Source organism: Podarcis vaucheri (genome assembly GCF_965113315.1).
Source record: "Podarcis vaucheri genome assembly, chromosome: 16".
Classification (NCBI taxonomy): domain Eukaryota; kingdom Metazoa; phylum Chordata; class Lepidosauria; order Squamata; family Lacertidae; genus Podarcis; species Podarcis vaucheri.
In genome coordinates, this window is record NC_138754.1 from 14,085,395 (window position 1) to 14,110,059 (window position 24,665).

The 24,665-nt window shown below is 47.0% G+C and overlaps 1 protein-coding gene across 5 annotated transcripts; it reads left to right on the forward strand.

The window, feature by feature from the left end:
* Positions 1-377: 377 nt before the first annotated feature.
* LOC309520853 (V-set and immunoglobulin domain-containing protein 8-like) lies at positions 378-23,843 on the forward strand. 5 transcript variants are annotated; one of them, XM_082202795.1, is made up of 8 exons: positions 378-457; positions 4,965-5,204; positions 15,285-15,463; positions 16,629-16,830; positions 18,829-18,993; positions 19,378-19,500; positions 20,737-20,965; positions 23,347-23,843. In XM_082202795.1, the coding sequence occupies exons 2-8, from the start codon at positions 5,156-5,158 to the stop codon at positions 23,825-23,827; spliced, it is 1,428 nt and encodes a 475-aa protein (XP_082058921.1). In that variant the 5' UTR covers positions 378-457; positions 4,965-5,155; the 3' UTR covers positions 23,828-23,843. The 5 variants fall into 5 exon arrangements, with proteins under 5 accessions (XP_082058921.1, XP_082058924.1, XP_082058922.1 ...); XM_082202798.1 differs by lacking the exon at positions 4,965-5,204 and having other exon boundaries at positions 429-457; XM_082202796.1 differs by lacking the exons at positions 378-457; positions 4,965-5,204 and adding an exon at positions 9,715-9,812.
* Positions 23,844-24,665: the final 822 nt, after the last annotated feature.

Here is a 24,665-nt window from a genome sequence, read left to right on the forward strand (position 1 = left end):
GAGCCCTGAGACCAAAGATCTTATGATGACATACGCCGAAGCGCAATATACATGTGAATAGTGATTAGTACGAGTCCTTTCCCCACGAAAACTTTTGAAACCAAGGGAGGCACCTGAACCTTGTAAACTTTATAGACACATTCGCCACACGCTCGCCAGATCTGGTTTTGCCGTTTGGTGAAAATGAGGGATGTCCCACAAAATGCCTAGTGGCTTAGCAAGGCACCCTGCCCTGCGATGAATCCAAACATTTGTTTCCTTTGCTTGCTCTCATAAATTACATCTGAGTTTAGTTTGGAGGACGAGTCACCGCCAATTAGCTCCAGGCTGTCAAACTCTAATTGAAAGGTGCAGGGCGTTGTCTGTGCCCAGGTTGCCTTCCTTCCCTTCCTGATGCAGGATGATAGAAAGCGGAGAGGCAGGGCCCGGATGCACGGTTGGAGAGGCGTGGAGCAAGGTACCGTTTGGGAGGGAGCCTGATCTGGCCTGGGCTGGGCTGGCATGTGGGCGCTAGAGACCTTCCAGGTATCTTGGAAATCTGACTCCCATCAACCCCAACCAGCACTGCCCAATAGTGAGGGAGGATGGGAGTCAGCAACATCTGCAGCTGTGGTTCTCAAAGTGGTTGGTACCACTCCTTGTTCTGAGATGCAGGTGGCTCTGTGGTCTAAACCACTGAGCCTTTGGGTTTGTCAATCAGAAGGTCGGTGGTTCGAATCCCCGCGACGGGGGTGAGCTCCCGTTGCTCAGTCCCAGCTCCTGCCAACCTAGCAGTTCGAAAGCACGTCAAAGTGCAAGTAGATAAATAGGTACCACTCCAGCGGGAAGGAAAACAATGTTTTCATGCGCTGCTCTGGTGTCAGTGTTCTGTTGCGCCAGAAGCAGCTTAGTCATGCTAGCCACATGACCTGGACAAACTGTCTGCGGAGCAGACAAACGCTGGCTCCCTCGGCCTATAAAGCGAGATGAGCCTACAACCCCAGAGTCGTTTGCGACTGGACTTAACTGTCAGGGGTCCCTTTACCTTTACCACCCCTTGTAGGGGGACTGAGAGTACCTAGAGGGGCAGTAAGAAGCAAGGAGGCGGCAGTGGGGTGCTGGAGTTGGGCCCCTCCCAGAATGTTTATTCCTTGTTTACGATGGACCAGGCTAGAGCCTAGAGCAGTGTTTCCCAAACCTGGGTCTCCAGCTGTTGTTGGACTGCAGCTCCCATCATCCCTGACCACAGGTCCTGCTAGCTAGGGATGATGGGAGTTGTAGTCCAGCCGGAGACCCAAGTTTAGGAAACCCTGGCCCAGAGAGAAACACCTTCTTCACCTCTTATTTAAGGCTTTATTGCTCTTAACGCTTTCAAAGCTATTTCCTTTGGTCACGTTTGTATGTTTTTACAACTCTGAGTTGTCACTAATCACAATTATCGGGAATAGCTATTGGTTTTCTTAGTAGTTACCGCACGTCTGTGGTAGGTGAAGGGCTGTGCATGTTTGGGAAGCCACTCATGTATAAAGATTACATGCTGTCAATTTCCTTCACCCTTGCATCTTAATTCATGGGAGTGCTGAATTTTACTGTGTTGTTATCTTCTTTAGCTGGTCATGCAAACCACTGTTCTGCACAATGCCTTTTATAGGGCAGAGTAGTGGGCATTGTGGGTGGAATCAAGGGGGCAGAGGTTCGAAAACATTTGGAAACCACTGATCTGGAGGCTGACAGGCTCCCCAGCCTTGTGCAAGCAGATGGATACTAAGAGTCTGGGACAACCTGTATTGCAGCTTCAGATTGCAGATTGCTCTTTCATTCCACCACCAAATAATTCACTGGACACCGTACCTTCAGTAACACACTTTATTGCACAGCCTTCGCCCTTTTGTTAGCTCTCCACAAGCAAGGATTTTGGCCCCATCCTGTTCTATACATTTAAAGCATTATCATGCCACATTCAACAGCCATGGCTCCCCACAAAGAATCCTGGGAGTTGTAGTTTGTTGAGGATGCTGGGAGTTGTTGAGAGAGCCCTATTCCACTCATAGAGCTACAACTGGTTGTTAAACCACTCTGAGAAATTGTAGCTCTGTGAGGGGAATGGGGCAGTGACGTAGCGTGGGTTGTCAGCACCCGGGGCAAGGCAAGTAATTTGCGCCCCCTAACCCGTGGATTTGCGCACCCTAAACCTAACCCCCAGATGCTGCGCCCGGTGCAGCCGGCCCCCCCTGCACCCCCCCACGCTACGCCACTGGAATGGGGAGAGGTCTTCCAATAACTGTCATCACCCTGAATGAAATGTAATTCCCAGAAGTCTTTGGGGAAAGCCATGACTGTTTAAAGTGGTATACTACTGCTTTAAATGTGTAGTTCAAATGGAACCTCCCCCAACAAAGGAATATTTTGGGTACCCCATTTATTGGGGAGTAGGGATTAAGGAGAAATTTGATTCAGTTGACATTTGAAGGCAAGCTTGCCTAATTTGCAATCTCCAAAGCAAATGTGCCAGGCAAAATACAGCCATCCTTCAAAATCTGCGCTTCTCTGAATTTTGCAATGCAGTTCTCCAGGCAGATAATGTGTTCAAAAAGGCATATATTTGGGTAATGGTTGCATGTAACAGTATACATTCATAAAATTAACACACAAACTTTCTGTACATCCCCTGCACAGACAACACTGTGACACACATCCAGTGGAGCTGTGTGCACACTTAGCAGAGTTCTGCAAGTAGCTAAAACGCTGGTGAATTTCATGAATGTACCACCTCAGTGAGTTCCTATGTCTAGCTCTAAACAGTTTCGGGTGGTGATACTTTGGTTTTCCTAATAACAGACAGTGGTGGGTGGTTTAGATTTAAGGCAGCCTGATCCTATCTCTTTGCCGCCTCAGAAGTTTGTCCCAACTGGGTTGTAGCTTTCCTCGCTTAATTATTCTGTGGCTTGATCTTATTCAATGATACAAGGTGTTAAGGGCATGACAGTTTTCTTCTTGCATCTATATCGGTTTCAGTGTGTTGCTGTCACAACGAACCAAAAACATTAAAAAGGTGGCCAGCCATATCATAGAATCATCGTTGGAAGGGACCCTGAGGGTCATCTAGTCCAACCCCCTGAAATGCAGGGATCCTACCCACAACTGTCCCTGGGTGGGCTCAAACCATCAACCTTCTGGTTAACAGCCAGTGGACTGACCCACTGACTGGGCCTTCTTACTTCTCCAGTACTAAAAAATTGCTGATGAACTCATTAGTTTAAAAATTAGGGTTGATTAATATTTGGGTGATTAATCACTTAGCTTAATTTACTCAAGCCAGGCCCCACCTGCCTTACACTGGACGCCATATATGACATTGTGTATGGGGTAGGCAAAGACTTGCCTGGACTATGGCAGGGGACTGCAGAGTCCTCTGCCCAGTGCTCTTGTAAGCATCAACCATCAACTGGATCCCTGAGGCTTGCAATAGAGCTGTGCATGGCAGCCCCAACGACCAGCACAATGCCATGCAATGAAATAAACAGCCTTATTCCTGCACTGCCGGGGGTTGGACTAGATGAGCCTTGGTGGTCCCTTCCAACTCTACAATTCTATGATACCCACCTGTCAAGCTGGACCTGTGGGGGGTGGAGGTTTAATTGTTGTTGTTTAAATGTGCGCTGCCCCTTTGGTGAAAGTGTCAGCGAAAGTGTTTGGGGTAGCTGCCACCTAGCAGCCACCGTTCTGGCCTGCTCTCCTTCCCTACAAGGAGTGGGAACTGGGCATGTTTAGCCTGGAGAAGAGGAGGTTAAGGGGTGATATGATAGCCATGTTCAAATATATAAAAGGATGTCACATAGAGGAGGGAGAAAGGTTGTTTTCTGCTGCTCCAGAGAAGCGGACACGGAGCAATGGATCCAAACTACAAGAAAGAAGATTCCACCTAAACATTAGGAAGAACTTCCTGGCAGTAAGAGCTGATCGACAGTGGAATTTGCTGCCAAGGAGTGTGGTGGAGTCTCCTACTTTGGAGGTCTTTAAGCAGAGGCTTGACAACCATATGTCAGGAGTGCTCTGATGGTGTTTCCTGCTTGGCAGGGGGTTGGACTCGGTGGCCCTTGTGGTCCCTTCCAACTCTATGATTCTATGATTCTATGATTCTATGAGTGCTGCAGATGTCCCACCGTGACACCAGGGCATTACGGAAGTGATACTTGGATGGTTTTACAAAAGGATTTGACAAATTAATGGAAGACCTGCGGGTGTGGAGGACTCCCTGGTCCTGAATGGGATAACTGTGCCCCTGAAGGACCAGGTGCGCAGCCTGGGAGTCATTTTGGACCAGAGATGCTTGAATGGGCATTTTGTAAGCAAATTGACTTTATTTTCACTTCCTGGACTACTTCACAGGTCAAAATACAATCCTCTTCTCCGAATGTTGCCGTTTATGCAGCTCAAAAACATACTAAAATGTGTCTTTGAGATTAAAAACGTGCTCATCTCTTAGGTAAAAATGTGTGAAGAAAAATTTGGAATTCTGTGCTTAAAAAATAATAATCAAACAAATTGCAGAATGGAGGGGAAATGTTCTACAAGCGTGCTTGGATCACAGGGCAGCAAGCTCATTGTATATTAATTGCACAATACATCAAAATAAAGGAAAAGCTCCCTTCCTCAAGTGCTCTATGCCACATCCTGGATCCAAAGCCCAGCAGCAAATAGCTCTGTGGTTTTCATTGTAACATATTATTTTAGGATAATTTCAAAAATAAATAAATAAAAGACCTGAGGAAACTGAACGGACTTGCTCTAAAGTTTAGGCGTGTGGATCCCAGCAAGGGGCCTGACATGCACACATCTTTGGTTTTGTGTGTGTGTGTGTGTGTGTGTGTGTGTGTGTGTGTGTGTGTTTGGCAACCTCTCAGATGAAAGTGTGACCTAATTGTTAAGTGTGCATTGCAATTACTTCAAAGGAAACTGGGATGGGTCACTGGCTCCTTTTACAGAGTTTAGAGGCCCTCAGTCACCTGCTGCAAGTCAACCCAAAGGAATCCTGACAGCACAGACTAAGTGAGCCCAGGAGAAGATTTGACACCCGTCTCCAGATCATCAGTTGACAGACTCTGCCTGCCTTGGAGCCTGCAACAAGCCTCTTCAGCACCCGCTCTTCACAGAACTCCAGCTTCATTTTTTTGCAATGCCAGGGAACAAGGATTTTCGATCCCTCGTCTTCTGCGTGATGCTAGGTAAGGCTACATTTCTTTCTTTCTTTCTTTCTTTCTTTCTTTCTTTCTTTCTTTCTTTCTTTCTGCATGCATTTAATTTCTGTGTTGTAAAAGCGACAAAGAAGAGGTGAGCACAAACTAAAGGGCAATAGCCCACGAGAGAACCCAATATTTTATATTGTTTTACGATGAAGAAAAAGAGTGTTGCCTTTGATGAGAGGCAGTGTGGTGTAGTGGCTGGGGTATCAGTGGCTAGAGGATCCAAATCCCCATTCTGGTGGCCCAGCCTAACCAACCTCACAGGGCTGTTGTGAGGATAAATGCACACTACCAGGAGAATCTTTAAGCTGAGAGGGGAGGGAATATTTTTTTTTAAAAGCACAATTTAGTATACACGCATGCCGTCATTAATTTTTTTACAATGCCGTCATTTTTAATTGAAAGGATTGTATTCAATTTATTCTGTTTTATCATCATAATAAAAATGCAGGCAAGCAGATTTAAATAAATTTAAATAAATAAATAAATAAATAAATAAATGCAGAGAAAAGCAGCAATACTAATCATTAAAAGCCTTGGAGAAGAAAAAGCGTCAAAGGACATCTGTAATATGGTCATCTAGAGTAGCCTGGCAACCAGTGGCGTAGCGTGGGTTGTCAGCACCCGGGGCAAGGCAAGTAATTTGCGCCCACTAACCGGTGGATTTGCGCCCCCTAACCCTAACCTCCAGATGTTGCGCCCGGTGCAGCCCGCCCCCCCTGCACCCCCCACGCTACGCCACTGCTGGCAACCACATCCTGGGACAGCGGTGCCGCCACTGAAAAGTAGGGTGGTTCATAATTTTTTTTTAATGAAAATGCCTGCTCCAAAGGTCTTATCTTACTACACTAGGGATTATATAGCTATATCTGAAATTTCATGCATATCAGTTAATATCTTGACCCTGCTCCACTTAATTGAAATTTCAGCCTTCACAACATAGGAAAAGTTGTACCTAAGTTCTACTCAGAGTAGACCTGTTGAAAGTAATGAACCTGTTAGTTGTGCTTATTACCTTCAGTGGGTTTACTCTGGGTAAGACCAGCATTGGCGACAACCTAATAGCAATGTTACATTATTATTATTATTATTATTATTATTATTATTATTATTAATTAGTAATCGTTGTTGTTATGTTCCTCCGGTTGTATGGCTAGTGGGTGGGAAAAAATCCCAACTAGCTGTCTGAAAACAAACTGGTAGACTTCTATATTGTTTGTGTGTGCTATGGTCAGAAGGGACTTTGTTTTCCAGAACAGCAGCTGTGTTGTAATAAACTATTATTATTATTATTATTATTATTATTATTATTATTATTACTACTACTACTACTACTACTACTACTACTATTATTATTAACTTTATATTCTACCCTTCCCCACAAAGGAGCCCTTGTGGGTAGGTGGTATCCATGATATCCCTGTTTGAAAACAAACCCAATGAGACTTCCTGCAGAGCAGCTCTGCATAAGATTGGGAACTCCCCTTCTGAGATTGTCTTCCTTCATTTTTCATCATGGCATTCCAGATTAGTTGAACAAGAACATCTGTCCCTGGCTCTGCCCATTATTGGCTTTGCTCTTGCCATCCTCAGTTTCCCTGCAAAATGCCCCGCACCCCAATTTGCCTCCTCTTCTAAGCAAATGGAATTGTATATCCTCTAATGTTTCTTGCAGCTGGGCACTAAGCAGTAAGTGGTTTAAGTCATGGGGAAAATGTGAGTTTCTTGAGGAAGGAAAGCAGGAGAAAGAGGTGTTTGGGGAAGATTGGCAAGGATGCTGCCTGCTTGAGATTGACCCCAATTTCGCACCCCTTAATTTGGTCAAACAAGTGGAGGATGTCCACGACTTGCTGCTAATTATAATAGTGTTGCAGGCCACCCCAATCTCAAAGTGGCGTGAGATTCCAGGGCTTCCAGGCACTTACCAAGGGTTCGTGTCTACTTTTGGAATGACGTACAGCGGAGACTGTGGTGTCTTTATGATATATGGTTTATTTACACATATAGACAACCTGAGCCTACAATGGAGGGCTTCATAGCATTAACATCTCAAAAGGGTCTTGTTTCTCCCATAGCCGCAACCTTGGATTCAAACAAAAGGGTCCCCCCCCCATTTGCTATCTCACACCGAGCCCCTTAATCCCTCTTAATGGCTCTTCACCAGGAGGCTAGTTTATCTAGTCCAAGATTTAGAAGCCTTGATTAAATTCTATCACTTTCTGGATCCAGGGATTAGAGGGATCAGTTTAATGCTCCTAACTCATAACACTACCCCCTCCCCAAGAACATCTGTTCCTAGATGTACAAACAAACAGCAAAGTACAGCTTCCCTGCGGAAAAATAACAGACAAGTTAGCAACACATATCATCAAAAACTAATAATATAACATAATTACACTATTAATCCAACACCAGGAGAGTAACAGTTTATTTCTTTCATGCAAGTTCCAGTCCATCAGGATCTCTTAAGGCCTCCCTCTTTCTCCTTGGTGCACACTCCCAGTCAATTCTGCATCCCAAAGCAGCTTACCCAGTCTCCCACATTTGGCAGCCCCAAAATAATGGGTTTCCAACATGTTTAAGACAGGATGCAAGCCTTAGTACTAGAGCTTCGTTACCCTTGCTCATCCTTATCCTGGTGCTACTACAATTCCTAAAAACCATTAAACAGTTTCCAGCATGCAAAAATAACAGCATTTAAAAAATAATAATAATAAATGCTAAAATTTGCAGGAAGAATCCATGCAGCGAATAAGCAGTCCCAATACACACCATGCAGTTGCCTACATTACTCTTTTCCTTGGGATTTCACAAAGGTCCCAGTAGATCAACAGCTACTTCGAGGCTCAAATCACAGCACCAGATTTCAGTTTCACTTCGGCTCACCTCAGGTTGTGGATCAGGGGCTCCAGACTCACACTTGAGTCCCAAAACAGTTTCTGTAGCTGCAAGCAGGGCTGCTAGACCCAACTCTAGGAGCACATCTGCTTTCTCACAGGCACACTGGGAGTCTCCTTCTCTTTCTTCCTCTGACTGCCCCTGGGCCCATCCACTTCAACCCCTGCCCCAAAGTGCAAATCCAAGTCCTGGCACAAGTCCTTATACTCAAGATCAGGTGGCTCAGTCCACCCAAAATGGCAGCCAGGAATCCCACCACCTCTGCTTACTTAAATGCTTCACGGGCCCAAACAAAGGAAAATAACCCTCACAGTGACTCTTGCCCCCAAAACTCATAGGACCCTGGATGAGGGTCCTATGGCTGCTCAGACTACTTAAGGGCTGCACCCAATATAGGGACTGGTTCCCACCCCACAATGCCATATTGGGGCACCCAAGGGCCAAAATCATTGAGGGGTTTATCTCTCCCAATTCAGCAGGAGCCAGCTGCATGCACATAGGCCTCGAGCTTTTCCTCCACCAAAGAAAACGCCATCATTTCCTCAGGTGCTGGCTGCTCCTCCTGCACGTTCACACTCACCTCCAATTCCTCCTGCGCCCCGTTCCCCACAGCGTGCTCTCAAGGAGTGGAGAAATCAAGCAGCAGCAGCTCCTCAGCTCTAGCCTGCTCACCTTTCTCTGAGGCACCATCTTCCCTCTTGCCTTCAGCTACTGACTGCATCTGTTTGCTGCCCAAGCCCTTCAGCTGCCCACCCACACTCTGGAAACTCCACTTCTGACACCACAGTGTTGCACACCACCCCAAACTCTGAGTGGTGTGAGATTCCAGGGGTTCCAGGCACTTACCCAGGGTTCATGTTTCCCACAGAGGAGACTGTGGTGTCTTTGGGATATACGGTTTATGCATATGTGCAACCTGAGCCTGCGGTGGAGGGGTTCACAGCATTAATACCCCAAAAGGGGTCTTGTTTCTCCCATAGCTACAGCTTTGGATTCAAACAGAAATCAAACACTAGTCTCAATTGTTGCTTTGACTCTCTCTCCAGCTTGCTGCTTTACCTCTAGGTCACATCACTGCTACCTCTGCTCCAAACTCTGGGTTTTTCCATTGAGGGAGGGGCCCCCACCCATTTGCCGTCTCGCACTGAACCCCTGAATTCCCCTTAATGGCTCATCACCCAGGCGATCGCCTCAGCAGGCGGCTAGCCTGGCTATTCCAAGCCTTAGAAATCTGTATTAAATTCTAACACTTGCTAGATTAGGGGGGTCTGGCACCCATCTGAAAACCCAAACTCTTAACAATAGTTAGAAGCAAAGGCTCCTGGTGCAGAACGGAGTCTGAGTCATAAGGGGCAGAGTAAGTGCAGAGCCATTTTCCCCTCGTCCTTGCAGAGATCTCACTGATCTCTACCAGCAAAGGAGTTTCAAAATGGCTGCAATATTACCCACTGGCGGGATGTGCTGTAGCCACTGACGCCACCAGCTTAGTGACCTTTGCTGTTGCTTCCTCATACTTCAGTAGGAACGGAGGAAGCTACATCCTACTGAGTCAGTCCACGCTAGGCCACCTACTCCAGTATTCTCCACACTGATGGGATTTCTCTCCCCGGACCAACCTGCCACGTATTCACCTTCTGCATTCAATGTAGATGCTCTGCCACAGAGCTATGTCAGTGCAAGCACAGGGAGAGGGTGGGGAAGGTGGACCAGCCGGAGGGTGACTGAGCCAAACAGTGGCTGAGCAGGTGGTCTGGTTGAAGGATACCAGTCTGCTGCTCTTTGTGAACTGCCGCCTGAGGCAAGAGATTCAACCCGTCTAATGGGAGGGCCGGCCCAGCCCACAAGGCTAGTCCTCTGCATGGATTTCACTCCCACCAGCTGTATGTGAGGGCCACGAACATGAAGAGGTATAAAAGAGGATTGGACAAATTCATAGGAGATTGGGCTATCAGACCCCACAATGCCTGCGTTCACTGTCAGAGGCAATATACCGTACCCTCTGAATATCCCTGTTGGGAGCTGCATGTGGGGAGAGGGCTATTGCAGTTATTATGCCCCACTTGTGGGCTTCTCAGAGACATCTCATTGACCACTGTGGCCAACAGGATGCTAGATTAGATCAGCCTTTTGGCCTGATCTAGCAGGGCTGATCTTGAGTACTTGAACCTCCCTCCCATCAATGGTTTATCATTATAATGATCATTTTAGGTGTTGACAATGCTTTTGAGTGGAGCTCCTCATGCAGAGCTCCGATTCCTAAACTGGATTCCCATTTGGGGAAACGCACAAGCTTACGCCCTTTTCTTTACTCAATTCCTCAATCTACGGGAACCGTGATTTCCTGGAGACAAGGGCGAGAAAATCAGGGTTGTTCCAAGTAAACAAGGACTGTTGGAGGGTATCCCATAATTTTAATTAGATAGAGTTGGGGAACAGGTTTCTGAATGTTTCTAAACTATTATCATACCCGTTTATTATCTTAATCCTAGACAACGATCTCAGTTTTCACAGCAGGTATGACTAAGCACAACAAGCACCAGAGACTCGCTGTGTTTTCAACAAAAGGGTAGGAAATAATCCTAATATCAGGTTAGGGCCATACTGGACTGACAAGGACTGTTCCACAGCTGTTGAAATTGCCTGTTTTGTTTCAGCTATGTTTTGAGCGGTGATTATGATTATGATTATTGTTTTGTATGTGGGGAAGAGAATCAGAGCAGCCACTGCTTTGTTTCCCTTCAGAATGCCCTTTTCTGAGGTGCTTGTTGAACTCTGGATAATTCAAAATGGCTGCCACTTACTGGGTGCTACAGTGGGCAGCAGATGATATATAAACAGGCACCCACACTTTTTTTCCTGAGGAGGAATATTGTTACTGCTGCAGCTGTGTTGACTGCCTCTCTAAAGAAAGGGCAGCAACTGAAGGAAGCTTGCTAATAAATTAAATCCCAGTGCACCATTCTATGCAACCTCAATTTTAAACCTGAGTGAGGAGAAAGATTATGACTCCCAGTTTGGATAGCGTTCTCAGTATGGGTCAGTATGGCTCGAAAAGGACCCAAGAAGAGCAAAGGGGCTTACTATGCCGTGCGAACTAGGGCAAGGTGGCTTAGGGAAATCGAAAAACACAATAAAAGCAGCCATGCATTAAAAGGAAGAAACAGCAGTAAAAGCCAGCAGTAAAACAGTTTAAAAGCAGCTGCATTGAGAAGCATAATAAAACATCATAATAATCAGTGTGGAAAAGCAAAGTAAAAAATAATTATGGTAGGCAAGTAATAAAAATCCAGTCTCTAAAACAGGGGGTGGGAAACTTGTTGTTGGACTAAAGCGCTCATCATCCCTGACCCCAGTAAATGTGTTTTAGACCAGCTGAGGTTTCTGAGGGCTGCCCTTGAAGTTCCAAGGGTAGCCCCACAAATTGTTGTTTGTACTTTGTGGTATTTTAATTGTATGGTGCTTTGGTGAGGTTTCTCTCTCCCCCCCCCCCCGGCTGCCCCACTTATTTCTAAATTTTATTTATAATTTAATTTAATATATTATTAATTGCAGCCCCCTGTAAGTCGCCTTGAGGATCATTCAGTTGAAAAGCAGAATATAGATCAAATATAAATGAATATAGCAGAAGGCAGGTCCATCAGATATCCTGATGCTAAATCGTGCATGACTTGGAATATCCTAAGGAGTACTTTGAATTGGATTGAGAAAACAAAGAGGGAGTCGGTGGTGCAGTTCAGAACATAAGGAACTTTGCTGCTGTTGTGGTGGGGGTGGTTCCTAAATTTATTACCCACCGTTCACCAGCAGATTCCCAAGGAAAGTTAAAACTCTTTAAAACCATATGTTGAAAACTTGTCGCCATCCATCTCTGGAGACAATGGAAGGCTGTGCCTTCGGGGGCAATGTCAAAGCGTTGGTGAGTTACACCTTTATGGACTGATACGGGAGAAACATGTTTTATTGCAGGTGGGGCAGATGAAAGTTAAAACCAATTACAGTCACGGGACATTATTATTATTATTAGAAGAGCGCTGCTGGATCAGGCCAAAGACCCACCCAAGTCCAGCATCTTGTTCTCACGGTGGCCAGCCTGTTGCTTCTGGGGAAAAACCCCAAGCATGACATGAGCAATACAGCTCTCTTCCATCTTATGGTTTCCAGCAACTGGTTCTCAGATGTATATAGGCGTCCACGCCCCCCCACTTAGGCGGGGGTTAAGTTCCAGGCCCCCGCACTCATAAGCGAAAATCGCGTAAGTGGAGCACACCCTCTAAAAAGCCTCTAAATGCCCGTTTCCCCCTGCTCTCCAGCTCTTTTTCCTACTTGCTCTCCACACAACTCTCTCTTCAACTAGAGCTGAAGCTCTGGGGTTGGCTGGAGGCCGGATGATGCGTAGAAAAGCGGCTGTGGCAGTGGCTGCGCTACCAAGGACCTCAGCTGCTAGGCAAGGAGGCTGAGCAGTGTAAACAAAGCCCCACTTCACCTCCAGTCTCTTTGGGGCTTCCTTCGCCCTCAACGGCATCCTCTTTGGGCTGCAGGGAGGGTCTCCTGGTGAGCCATGGGGGCTCTCCAGCTCTCTCCCACCATTTCCTGGTTTGAATCTCTTTATTTATATCCCGGAGCCGTGCATATACACAGACGTGCGTAAGTTTATCGCACATAAGTGTGGGAATGTCTGTATTGCCTCTGACGGAGGGTAGTAGCCTTATTCTCTGTGATCCGTCTAATGGAGCAGGTGGTTGCTGAACAACTCCAGGCAAGCCTGGAGGATGCGGACCATTTGGATCCCTTCCCATTGGGATTCAGACCTCATCATAGGACTGAAACTGCCTTGGTCGCACTGGTTGATGATCTCCGGTGGGCTAGGGACAAAAGTGAGAGCTGTTTCCTGGTTCTGCTGGATCTCTCAGTGGCCTTTGACACCATCAACCATAACAACCTTCTGGACTGTCTAGAGGAGCTGGGAGCTGGGGGCACTGTTATACAGTGGTTCCACTCCTTCCTCCTAGGCCATGTCCAGAAAGTGGTGGTGGGGGATGAGTGTTCACACCCCTGGGCCCTCACTTGTGGGGAGCCTCAGGGTTCTGTCCTCTCCCCCATGCTTTTTAACATATGCGTGAAGCCACTGAGAGAGATCATCAGGGGGGTTTGGGCTGGGTGTCCATCAATATGCGGATGATACCCAGCTCTACCTCTCTATTAAATCGGAACCAGTAAAGGCAGTGAAGGTCCTGTGTGAGTGCCTGGAGGCGGTTGGAGGATGGAGGCTAATGGATTGAGGCTGAATCCTGACAAGACAGAAGTACTGTTTTGGGGGGACAGGGTGGGCTGGTGTGGAGGACTCCCTGGTCCTGAATGGGGTAACTGTGCCCCTGAAGGACCAGGTGTGCAGCCTGGGAGTCATTTTGGACTCACAGCTGTCCATGGAGGCGCAGGTCAGTTCTGTATCCAGGGCAGCTGTCTACCAGCTCCATCTGGTACGCAGGCTGAGACCCTATCTGCCTGCGGACTGTCTCGCCAGAGTGGTGCATGCTCTAGTTATCTCCCGCTTGGACTACTGCAATGCGCTCTACGTGGTGCTACCTTTGAAGGTGACTTGAAACTACAACTAATCCAGAATGCGGCAGCTAGACTAGTGACTGGGAGCAGTCGCCGAGACCACATAACACCGGTCCTGAAAGACCTACATTGGCTCCCAGTATGTTTCTGAGCACAATTCAAAGTGTTGTTGCTGACCTTTAAAGCCCTAAACGGCCTCGGCCCAGTATACCTGAAGGAGCATCTCCACCCCCATCGTTCTGCCCGGACGCTGAGGTCCAGCGCCGAGGGCCTTCTGGCGATTCCCTCATTGCGAGAAGCAAAGCTACAGGGAACCAGGCAGAGGGCCTTTTCGGTAGTGGCGCCCGCCCTGTGGAACGCCCTCCCATCAGATGTCAAAATGATAAACAACTACCTGACATTCAGAAGACATCTTAAGGCAGCCCTGTTTAGGGAAGTTTTTAATGTGTGACATTTTAATGTATTTTTAATCTTTGTTGGAAGCTGCCCAGAGTGGCTGGGGATACCCAGCCAGATGGTGGGGTACAAATAAATTATTATTATTATTATTATTATTATTATTCTCATTTGTAAAGCTGTTCAAGCTAGTGGCCATCGTCAGCGCCTCTTTCTTCAGTCTTTCACTGGCATGCACTTTGCCTTGATCCAGCAGGGCTCTTGTGTTCTTAATAGCCATCTTCATAGCATTCTGCTGCTTCAGAGAGGTCACAAACCAGTGAGTTCAAATTGCAAGGAAGTGGATTTTGACAAACATTGGGAAGAACTTCCCGACAATACCTTCAGCAGTGGAACAGAGTCTTGCTCAGAGGTTGGTGGGTCTTCATTACAGGTTCTTTAGCACAGACTGGATGGCCTGTCAGGAATTCTGTGGTAGTGGACTTCTGCCGCATTCTTATGAAGAAGAAGAAGAAGAAGAAGAAGAAGAAGAAGAAGAAGAAGAAGAAGAGTTTGGATTTGATATCCCGCCTTTCACTCCCTTTAAGGAGTCTCAAAGCGGCTAACATTCTCCTTTCCCTTCCTCCCCCACAACAAACACTCTGTGAGGTGAGTGGGGCTGAGAGACTTCAAAGAAGTGTGACTGGCCCAAGGTCACCCAGCAGCTGCATGTGGAGGAGCGGAGACGCGAACCCGGTTTCCCAGATTACATGACTACTGCTCTTAACCACTACACCACACTGGCTCTCAACACTTTGCAAAACCTTTTCTGGTAGAAAAAAACCTGGTTTTAGTCTGAGAGAATATTATCTGGGATACAGCAAGGTCTCACTAGACACAGGAGGGCAATTAAAAGCCTAATGAACAGAGACACCTTCCAAGAAACGGGACCCCTTCTTTGACTATGTTAATGACCAAAAATTAAAATCTTCTTACACCAGCTGCTCAATATTCTCAGCGGAGAGTGTATGTTAAGTAATATGTTTGAATGTTGAATGTGTAAGTGTTATGTCTAGAAACAATGGATAAAACAAACACTATTAGATGTACTGTACTGCTGGATAAGTGTTTAATGGTTATTGTATTTGCTTAAAAACCAATAAAAAATTGTTTGTTTGTTTAATTTAAAAAAGACCTGGTTTAATGTGCTATGTGGCTCTTTGTTTTTAGTTTCCTGTTTTGCTGTGAGGATCAAGGAAAAGGGGCAGGATGTCATCTACCTTCCCAAAGGGGAGTCGGTCAAGCTGGGGTGCCCATTTGCATCAGACCCAGAAGACGACACTCCGGACAATGGCTGGGACATTGAATGGAAGCAAGTGAGGCCAGGTCCACATTCCCAGGATTACCCGGTGAGTTTGTGGTTTTCAAACCCTGTGTCCCCGTCTCCCTGGCAGAGATGGGCATCTAGTGATTGCTGAGACTGCTGGTAGGGTGATCGTGGGTTCTGCTTCAGGGAGGACAACCCTCTTATTGGAAGGCATCTGCTACTTCAGGGGTCACCAATTTTTTTTGGGGGGGGGTCCTGTCGGCACACTTAGAATCCCCATCCAGAGTGTCTGGGGCAACTCGGTCAGATGGGTGGAGTATAATAATAATTGTTATTATAATTATTATTTTGAGGAAGTGTTGTGGGCGTCAGTCACAAAATGGCTGACTGAGCAGGAAGAGCACTGTGGATTTTTGAGGGGATATTTATTCAGCCTTTTCATGGGTGCCATGTTGGAGTCTCCTGCTCTTCTTGAAGAGTTGCCTGGTCCAAGCCCAGCATAAACATAAAAAAGGGAGAACAGGGGCACTGAAGATGCTTATTGACAGTGAGCATCTGGGCGGCAGACTGAGCAGGCAAACCATTCACCTGGTCACAGTCTTCCCCGTTGGTGTGAGATGGATTGTGTTTCTGTTTACAGTTTAGTAATGTAGTTGCATCTGTAAGTCGCTGGGTTTAGTCTCCCAGCTCGAGAAAGAGAGGAACACCTTAGCGTTGAGATCCCTGCATTGCTAGGAGAGTGTTGCAGGCCAAGCCAACATGGCAAGTCAGAAGTAAACCCCACAGAGTTCCATGAGTCCTGCACCCAAGAAATGTGCACACAAGTAGAACCTGAGACTGGTTTGGTTGTCTCCAAAGAGCTGTTTTCTGCGATTCAGGGAGGAGAAGAGAGCCTCTGCCCCCAGTTAAATAACAATAATACTAAATAATTAAGCAAATTCCTGTGTCCCTAAGGAATTGTTCTCTCCCACCTGCACAAAATATGCAAATGATGGACATTTGCATGACTTACTTTAGTTTGCCATTTTTACTAGTTTGAATAAAAGATTCTGGTTGAGCTAGGCTAGGTCAGCTGCTAAAACTATTACTCAGCACATTCCTCTGGCTTCAGAGATTTCTGTGGGCACTGCTGATGTCAAAACATAACTTTTCCGTCATAAGGACTAGCATCATAAAATGCACAAAGCTCCACTCTCCTCTGTCCAATGTGTTTTCCATCAACCTCTCCTTGTCTGATTCCTCACAAGCTCCTGAGTTACCATGATAACCGTGTCATCTACCCTGGACCTCCTGATCTCCAGCAGAGGGTGGGTTTCATCTCTCCAGATCCCAGCCTGTATGATGCCTCCATGCAACTACGCGACGTGCAGATCACTGACTCAGCCACATACGAATGCAAGGTGAAGAAGACCACAGAAGCCAGCCACAAAGTGACCATCACTGTACAAGGTGGACCTCATCTCTTGTGCCATTCTTGGGGTGGTGGTGGTGTTGCCTAACAGGAGGGGTTAAGACTGTAGCCTTAAGCATGTTTCAGAGGGCAGATCCTCATCTGTTAATGCAGGGGTGGGAAAAGGCCTGAGGGTGACATTCCTTCCAGGACAGCCTTCCAAGGGCCACTACCAGTGGTGTGGGGGGCCAGAGGCAATAGTGGGTGGAGCAATGCATGCAATTTTTATCTAGCTTCCAAACACACACCTCTCTCTCCTCAGCCCAGGCAGGCATTGGCTTGTATCCCATGCTAGTCTTGCTCAGAAAAGACCCACTGAAATCAATGGACCCAAGTTGAATGCCTGCATAGTTCGGTTGGTTGCAGCATGGTGCTGATAACGTCAAGGTTTCAGGTTCGATCCCCGTACGTGACAGCTTCGTGTTGGGTCCCTTCCAACTCTACAATTCTATTATTCTAAATGGGTCATGTTTATTGATTTCAGTGGGTCTACTCTGAGTAGGTCTAGCACGGGATGCAACCCTAAATCAGAGTTTAAGAACACATTCCTGCTCTGCAAAAGCCCTTGGTGTGCAAAGTAGGGCCAGGGAGGGAGAAAGCTGAGAGTGAGCTAGCAAAGCCTGAGAGGCCACAGTTGGCCCCTGGACTTGAGGTTCCCCTTCTTTGAATGAATAGGTAGCATCCAACCAGGTGTGGAGTGCAAATTATATGCAGGAGGGATGGGGGGAGAGAAGTGACAAGAAAGGGTGGTACCCACAGCACTCATCAAAAAATCCATATATGCCCACTGTTACAGAAAAATTGGGGGGGGGGTTGATTTTGCTGCCCAACTCTCCAAGGGACTGATTCCCCAAGTCGGTCAGAGATGAATGGATGGAGGCAGGATGCAGTGAAAGCAAGGCAAAACTTTATTTTTCTGTTGCAACAGAGTTCCCTCACCTCCTTGTAAAGAAGTAAGAGAGACCAGTGTGCAGGAACCTTTAAAGACCTTTGAAATTGCCCAACCCCTTAGCCAAAGACCACCCTAAAAGCATCATACATACATCACAGGAGGTGGTCTACAACATAAATCCTGTTTGCCAGGGTCCTGATAATGGTCACTGTTGGCATTTCCTGGGGAGCCTGACCATTCCATTGAGATTGTAAATACTTTAGTTCCTGAATCTCTTATTTACAAACTTACACCTATTGACAGTTTGCTCAGTTTAACAGAAACTTGGATTTGCGGCAAGTGGGTAAGCCCCCTAGATTCCAGGCAGTTTTGTTGATGGGATTTGCAAGCGAAAAGACAATTGGAAAGTGTAATGTGTATGGGTTGCTCGTGCGTAAGTTGCCGCCTCTCCAGGCTTTGTTGCCTTGCTAAACCTTTCAGTCTGGGCAGCCCTTCACTTCGTGACTGCCTCAGTCGCTAGCAGAATCCGTCAGTGGGCGTTTCTTAAATCTTTTCCAACATAAAAGTTGTTTGACACCCAGTCTCCTCCTACTCTCTCTGTGCGGAAGTCTTCTGCGCAGGGTGGGCGTGGGTAGCGGAGGACCCGTGCTCTCCCCGCTGGTGTCCGGTGAAGAGTCCTGGAGCCCTCTCGCCGATTCCCCCATCAGCCCCTCTATATCCCTGGTGTTGCGCTGATTTGCTTCCCCATCTGCGGAGCTGCCTCTCTCCCTGCTGGGCCCTTCTCCAGCATCATTTGAGAGCCTTCCCTCCGCCTCTAGCTCCGATGTCAGTTCCCTGACAGAAAGCTTTCCCCCATTTTCTTCTTCTTTGAGGTCATTTCGGGAGATTCAAAATGGCTTTTGGGGATTGTTCTGTTTGCCAAAATGTGAGGTTTTTCTCAAGGAATATTTCCTAATATTTTGAAGGGTGAGAGATGGGTTTCCGTGGAGTGTATTTTGTCTACTATGTGTGTGCACCCTTAAAAGTTTATGACGCTCGCTGATCTAGAAAGGTTGGTGGCTCCCTGCCGTAGTAGGAAACTGACATCTTCTCTCTGCCAATCTAGAAAGACCCCTACTCCCGCAATGCTCGATAATCGGTGAAATAGCCTATGGGGCGGATGTCACGCTGCGCTGCTTCACTTCCACGGGCTCACCGCCACTCACCTACCAGTGGTCCATGACGCATGGACATCAGTTCAGGGACTGGATGCCCCCTGGAGGATCAATGGGTGAGTGACGACAACAGTGGGGCCAGGGGGAGGAAAACTATAGGGCAGGCATGTCCAAAGTTCATTTCAGGGGCCTAATCCAGGCCGCCGGTCAGGTTAATCTGGCCCCTGTGGCAGTTTATTTCCTGGGGTAAAATCCTTAAAAAAAACCTCAACAACTTCAATCCTAAAAGAAGTTCAAAAACTTCAATCCTAAAAAAAGGTCAATAACTTTGGTTGGCCCTTTGGCCGGCCCCCACAGCCCTTCACTTCATCAAATCGGGCCCTCTTTGAAAAAAGTTTGGACACCACTCCTATAGCGGCATCCTCGGACGAGGATCAGGCTCTCTGGACTTTCTCAGAAGCATTCCAATTAACCAGCCCTTCACACTCTTGTTTCTGCAGGCTCTGTCCCTGGAGACCTCCACATCAGGGATTTGTGCGAAGACCATGTGGGTACCTACCAGTGTAGTGTGCGGAATAATGTTGGCGTGGCCTATTGCTCCGTGGACATCTACTTTGGCGGAGGTAAGCGAGGGCGGGGTTTGTCACTAAGGCAACTTACCCAGACAAAACAGGCACAGGTATGTGGGAGAGTGAATGCGGGGGGGGGGGGCATTTTTGTTCAGCACTACTTTCCCTGTTTTTGGGGGGGAGTGTCCATTTAAAAACAGGGCTGCACGCGCCCCATCCCACATCCCACCAGCTTCATAGCTGCCCAAACATGTTGTTTTATTACATTTTTATTGCAATTTCTTAAAATTTACTACATGTTTTGTTTTTAAAGTTGGGCTTTTGGGGTGTTTGTTTTAATGAACATTTATGTAAACCATTTCAAGGGGTTTTGTTTGTTTGTTTGTTTAGCAGTATATAAATCCTGCTAAATAAATAATAAACATGAAAGGGGTCCCAGGAGAGGCGGCAGATATTTTATTTACTTTTGTAGAAAATTGATTCATGGGAATGTTAGGTGATGATAAGATAGCCTCCTAGAGGAGCTGTCCAAAATCTCACAAGATCTCTTTTGAGATCTCAGAGGGCCTCACAATATGTTGTAGGAGCCCCACAGAGTTCTTTGCGCAACCTTCCCAGAGCAGGTAAGCAAGGCGGATGGCTCACAGCCTCTTTCTGCAGCAACAAAACCTGGGAAGGTCATGCAAGATCTCGTAGGGTCTTCGTGAGATCTCGGACAACACCTTTCAACTGTTTCCTCTCCCCTTTGCTCTTCATTCATTCATTTCCCCACCACCACACAAAACTGTAATCACGCAAGTAAATCAGGCTTAAATAGCGCATCTACTGTAATACAGTGGTCAGTGGCGTAGCGTGGGTTGTCAGCACCCAGGGCAAGGCAAGTAATTTGTGCCCCCTAACCTGTGGATTTGCGCCCCCTAACCCGTGGATTTGCGCCCCCTAACCCTAACCCCCAGATGTTGCGGCCGGCCCCCCCTGCACCCCCCCACACTATGCCACTGCAGTGGTACCTTGGTTCTCAAACTTAATCCATTCCAGAAGCCCGTTTGACTCCCGAAACTGTTCAAAAACCAAGGTGCTCCTTCCAATTGGCTGCAGGAGCTTCCTGCACTCAAGCAGAAGTCGCGTCGGACGTTTGGCTTCCGAAAAGCTTTCGCAGACTGGAACACTCACTTCTGGGTTTGCAGCGTTCGGGAGTCGATCTGTTCGGCAAATAAGCTGTCTGATAACCAAGGTACCACTGTATTAGGGAGCGAGAGAAAGAGTAACTGAAGAGCCCTTTCATTGCAGGTTACCAAAGAGGTTTGATCATCGCGGGATCCGTCATCATCCCCCTCCTGGCCCTGGCCCTGATCATTGGGGGGATCATCTGGTGCTGTTCATGCTGCTGCGGGAAAAGCTGGTGTAGCGGTTGCCCAGGTTGCTACTGCGGGAAGGATTATTGCTGGGACTGCTGCTGTTCCGGCTGCACTCAGGAGCCGAAGCAGGAATACCAGGAGACCAAAGCCAGCGAGATCTGGTGAGTATTGTAGCCCAAGGCAGGGGCGAGACTAGGCTTTATTTCACCCGGGTCTAAGACCCCATTTGGCAACCCCCCCCATGCACATTTGCATACATACGCACAGGCTAAGAGGTTCAAGGGCACCTCCCAGAGGCTTCTCCCGGGGCAAAAAACCTGGCTAGCTCCCCCCACCCACCCCCCGTAGTTAGGGCTCTGCAAACTCCAGAGAATTGCAGACATCACAGGATGGCTGTGATTTGGTTCATGAATTGTTTTGGGAAGTGCAAAGTGGGCCAGTTCACTCTTTAAAGGCAAACAGAATCAAATTTCGTCTCCATTCTCACATCTCAAAAGGAAGGGTTGGAATAAGTGGAGGCGTTGGAGAAGAATTACACACTATAATTTCTAAAAGCAAGCCAGGGGAGTAAAAAAGGGGGGAGGGACTTCCAAGGTTAATCAGAGCAAAAGAATGAATAGGAAACACCCCCCCCCAAAAAAAAAAAAACCAAGCAGGGAATTCAGCAGTAAACAAATGAATTTTATGAGTAATTGTTAATGGACTGCTCTGAGCATGGGAAGAGCAGGCTAGTGTAATGGTTTTGTGCTCCTCCCTTCTCCAAGCAGTTAGAGGAAACAATTAAGAAGCTCAATTTCCTTATGCGGAGAGAGAAATGGGCACTTGTAATGGCTTCATAATGCACGGATATTACAGATTATTCACAAATATACAGGTCTGGCAGGCAGATCTCTTCCCAGGACAGGCAGTGCTGGTATTCAAAGCAACACCAGCCCCTAGGACTCATATTCAGGGTAGCAAAACAATAACCTAGTTAACTTATGGAACTCCCTGCCACAAGATGTGGTTTGCAGAAGTGTGTGTTAGAGGCAAGGAGCGGAGCCTCAATGGTAGAGCATCTGCTTTGCATACAGAAGGTGCCTGCTCAATCCCCAGCATCTATAGGTAAGGCTGGGAATGTCCCCTGCCTGAAACCCCAGACAGCTGCTGCCAGTCAGTGTAGAAAATATTGCACTAGATGGGCCAATGGTCTCGTTCAGTATATATTTATTAATACAATATTTATTACTATTGATTTCACAACATTGTATATACTGCTTGATTGTAAGAAGCACATTACAAAAAGAGCAAAATATTCAAATTACTGCAAAGAAACAGGCATTTAAATAAATTTTATTAAATTTCCACAAATTTCACATAAACCTTTCTTTTTCTAAATAAATAATATTTATTAATTTTCCAACAAGTTCAACACAACACTACAAAAAACCATAAAGAAAATACAATACAATACAATACAATACAAAATAAAATAAAATAAACAAAGCAAAACAAAACAAAACAAAAAAAAACCATTTAAAACACAACCCAATTTCAACATCTTGTCTTTCTTTCCCTTATTTCCTCGACCTCCTCATGCCTCCCTTTTTGTATTCCACTTCCATTAATTGTTTGAGCAATTCCTTCCCATCTTTCTCTGTTTTCTATCCTATAATTGTCTTAACACATTCTAACCATATTCTTCCCTTTAAAGCTCTATTAATCTATTTATAAAATTTCACATAAACCTTTCAATGCATAATAATTTTCCTTTTGTTTTATCGGGTTCCCATCCCATTTTCTGTGGTGTTTTTAATTCCACGCCATTGCTGCACTCTGTTGTTGCTCTTGTATACCAGAACCTTAATTACAATAACCTCCAGTTCTTTCTGTTGCTCATGGTTCAGATCCTGCTCGCGAACTCATCATGTTACAGTATTTCTTTAAGTAATCCGAAAAAGGCTTCCATTTTTCCATAAGACAGCCGTCGTTAAGTTCTCTTATTTTTAGCTGTTAAATTTGCTGATTCAGCATAGTCCATCGCTTTACTGTGAGGCAAGCGTTTAAAACATTCAGAAGCAAGAACTGAGATAAACAATAAGCTAAAATAGGGGTAGGCAACCTAAGGCCTGGGGGCCGGATCCGGCCCAATCGCCTTCTCAATCCGGCCCACAGACGGTCCGGGAATCAGCGTGTTTTTACAAGAGTAGAATGTGTGCTTTTATTTAAAATGCATCTCTGGGGTATTTGTGGGGCATAGGAATTTGTTAATTCCCCCCCCCCAAAAAAAAAATAGTCCAGCCCACCACATGGTCTGAGGGATGGTGGACTGGGCCACAGCTGAAAAAGGTTGCTGACCCCTGAGGTAAAACCAGATTCTTTAAAGCAGCTTCCTTTGTGCCCACGCTCATGAAATGAAACATTGCTGGCTGATTGGAACGCTTGTCAGGATGAAAGCCTCTGTGCTGCAACATTTTGTTGCAGGAGATGCACGTTTCACCTAACCCTGAGCTGATTTGTGGTTTCCCCCTGCCTTTCCCGCCCCCTGCCCTGTTTCTTGCAGTGTGGATGCCGATGCTCCTCCAAGCAGACCGTGCAGCCAGGCGTTCAGTCGCGCAAGCAGCCTCCATTCCCTGCTTGGCGGCTACCAGACACGGACTGGCCAGTACACACAGTGCCGCAAGTACGCCTCCCCCATCGTTCAGGTGAAGATGACGTCTCCCCCCGACAGCGACGTGAGCGTCGTCCTGGCCCCCGAAATCCCGTCTCCCCCCAGCTCGGAGCAAGGAGATGTTTCTGAGCACTACTACCCCGCTAAAGGGAAAGATGCTTATCCCGCAGCAATCGACTCCGTTCCTGGATACGTCAAGGGGGAGAACTACAAAGGCTCCAGTCCGAGGCATCAGATCTACTCCGAGCCGCAGAAGTTCTCCACGCCCGCCTCGGATCCCGGCTGCATCCGCTGGCAGGATGGAAACACCAGGCCCTACAAGGGCACCGTAGTCATGATGCGATCTGCAAGCAAAGAAGGGCTTTTGATATGAGGCGAATGCCGGGCGGAGGGGAGGGGGGTGGGACAGGGAATGTTGACGCACCACTGGGGCTGGGGATAGATGTTGCCGACTTCTCATTCAGAGCTGGAGATCAAACTCATCAGCCGGCCTCCCATCTTCATGTATGTCTACAAGTACCAGCCGCTGTTGGGATCTGTCTGTGTGCCGCCGTCCCGTGTGATGAATCACAGAACTGCAGGTCATGGGGTTCCCCATCAAGAACCTTCTGGTACTGCTCTGACTCTGCCCACCCAGGCTAGCTATTGGATCCTTCAGGGCAGGAAGCAGTGCAAAGATGCTTCCTGTCCCAGCTAAGCCTTGAACAATGAGGGCCTCCTGAGCATCCTTGGCTATTCTTTGGTCTTGACGTCTGACTTCCTCCTCCATTCCCTGATTTGACCTTTGGCCCTGACCTCTGGCTTTCTCCTTGACCCCCATCTCCTGATTCGACCTTTGGTCCTCACCTCTGGCCTTCTCCTTGACCTTTTCTCCTGATATGACCTTTGGCCCTGAAGTTTGGCTTGCTCCTTGACCCCCGTCTCCTGATTTGACCTTTGGCCTTGACCTTTGGCTTGCTCCTTGTCCCCATTTCCTCATTTCCCCTTCTTTGGTCTTGATTACTGTCTTGTCCTATGACTTCTGGTTCCTGGTTCACCTTAAACACTTGCCTACAACACAGCCCTGACAATGTATGGACCTCCATTCTGGCTGAATAGGAATGGGAAGGAGTAGTGGCTCCCCATGAGAATAAACCTTCTCTCACTGTTAGAGTGAGAGGGAGGCCAAAGCACTTTTTTTTAAAGCCTTCAAAGTTTGCCCCTCTGCCTCA

What these genes read in the sequence shown, in the direction of transcription:
- LOC309520853 (XM_082202794.1), top strand. Translation starts at nt 9,940, where the DNA reads ATGGGAGGGCCGGCCCAGCCCACAAGGCTAGTCCTCTGCATGGATTTC. An exon ending in AGTGACCATCACTGTACAAG is followed by an intron (nt 16,831 to 18,828) that starts GTGGACCTCATC and finishes CTGCCAATCTAG; the next exon opens with AAAGACCCCTACTCCCGCAA. An exon ending in GCCCCCTGGAGGATCAATGG is followed by an intron (nt 18,994 to 19,377) that starts GTGAGTGACGAC and finishes TTGTTTCTGCAG; the next exon opens with GCTCTGTCCCTGGAGACCTC.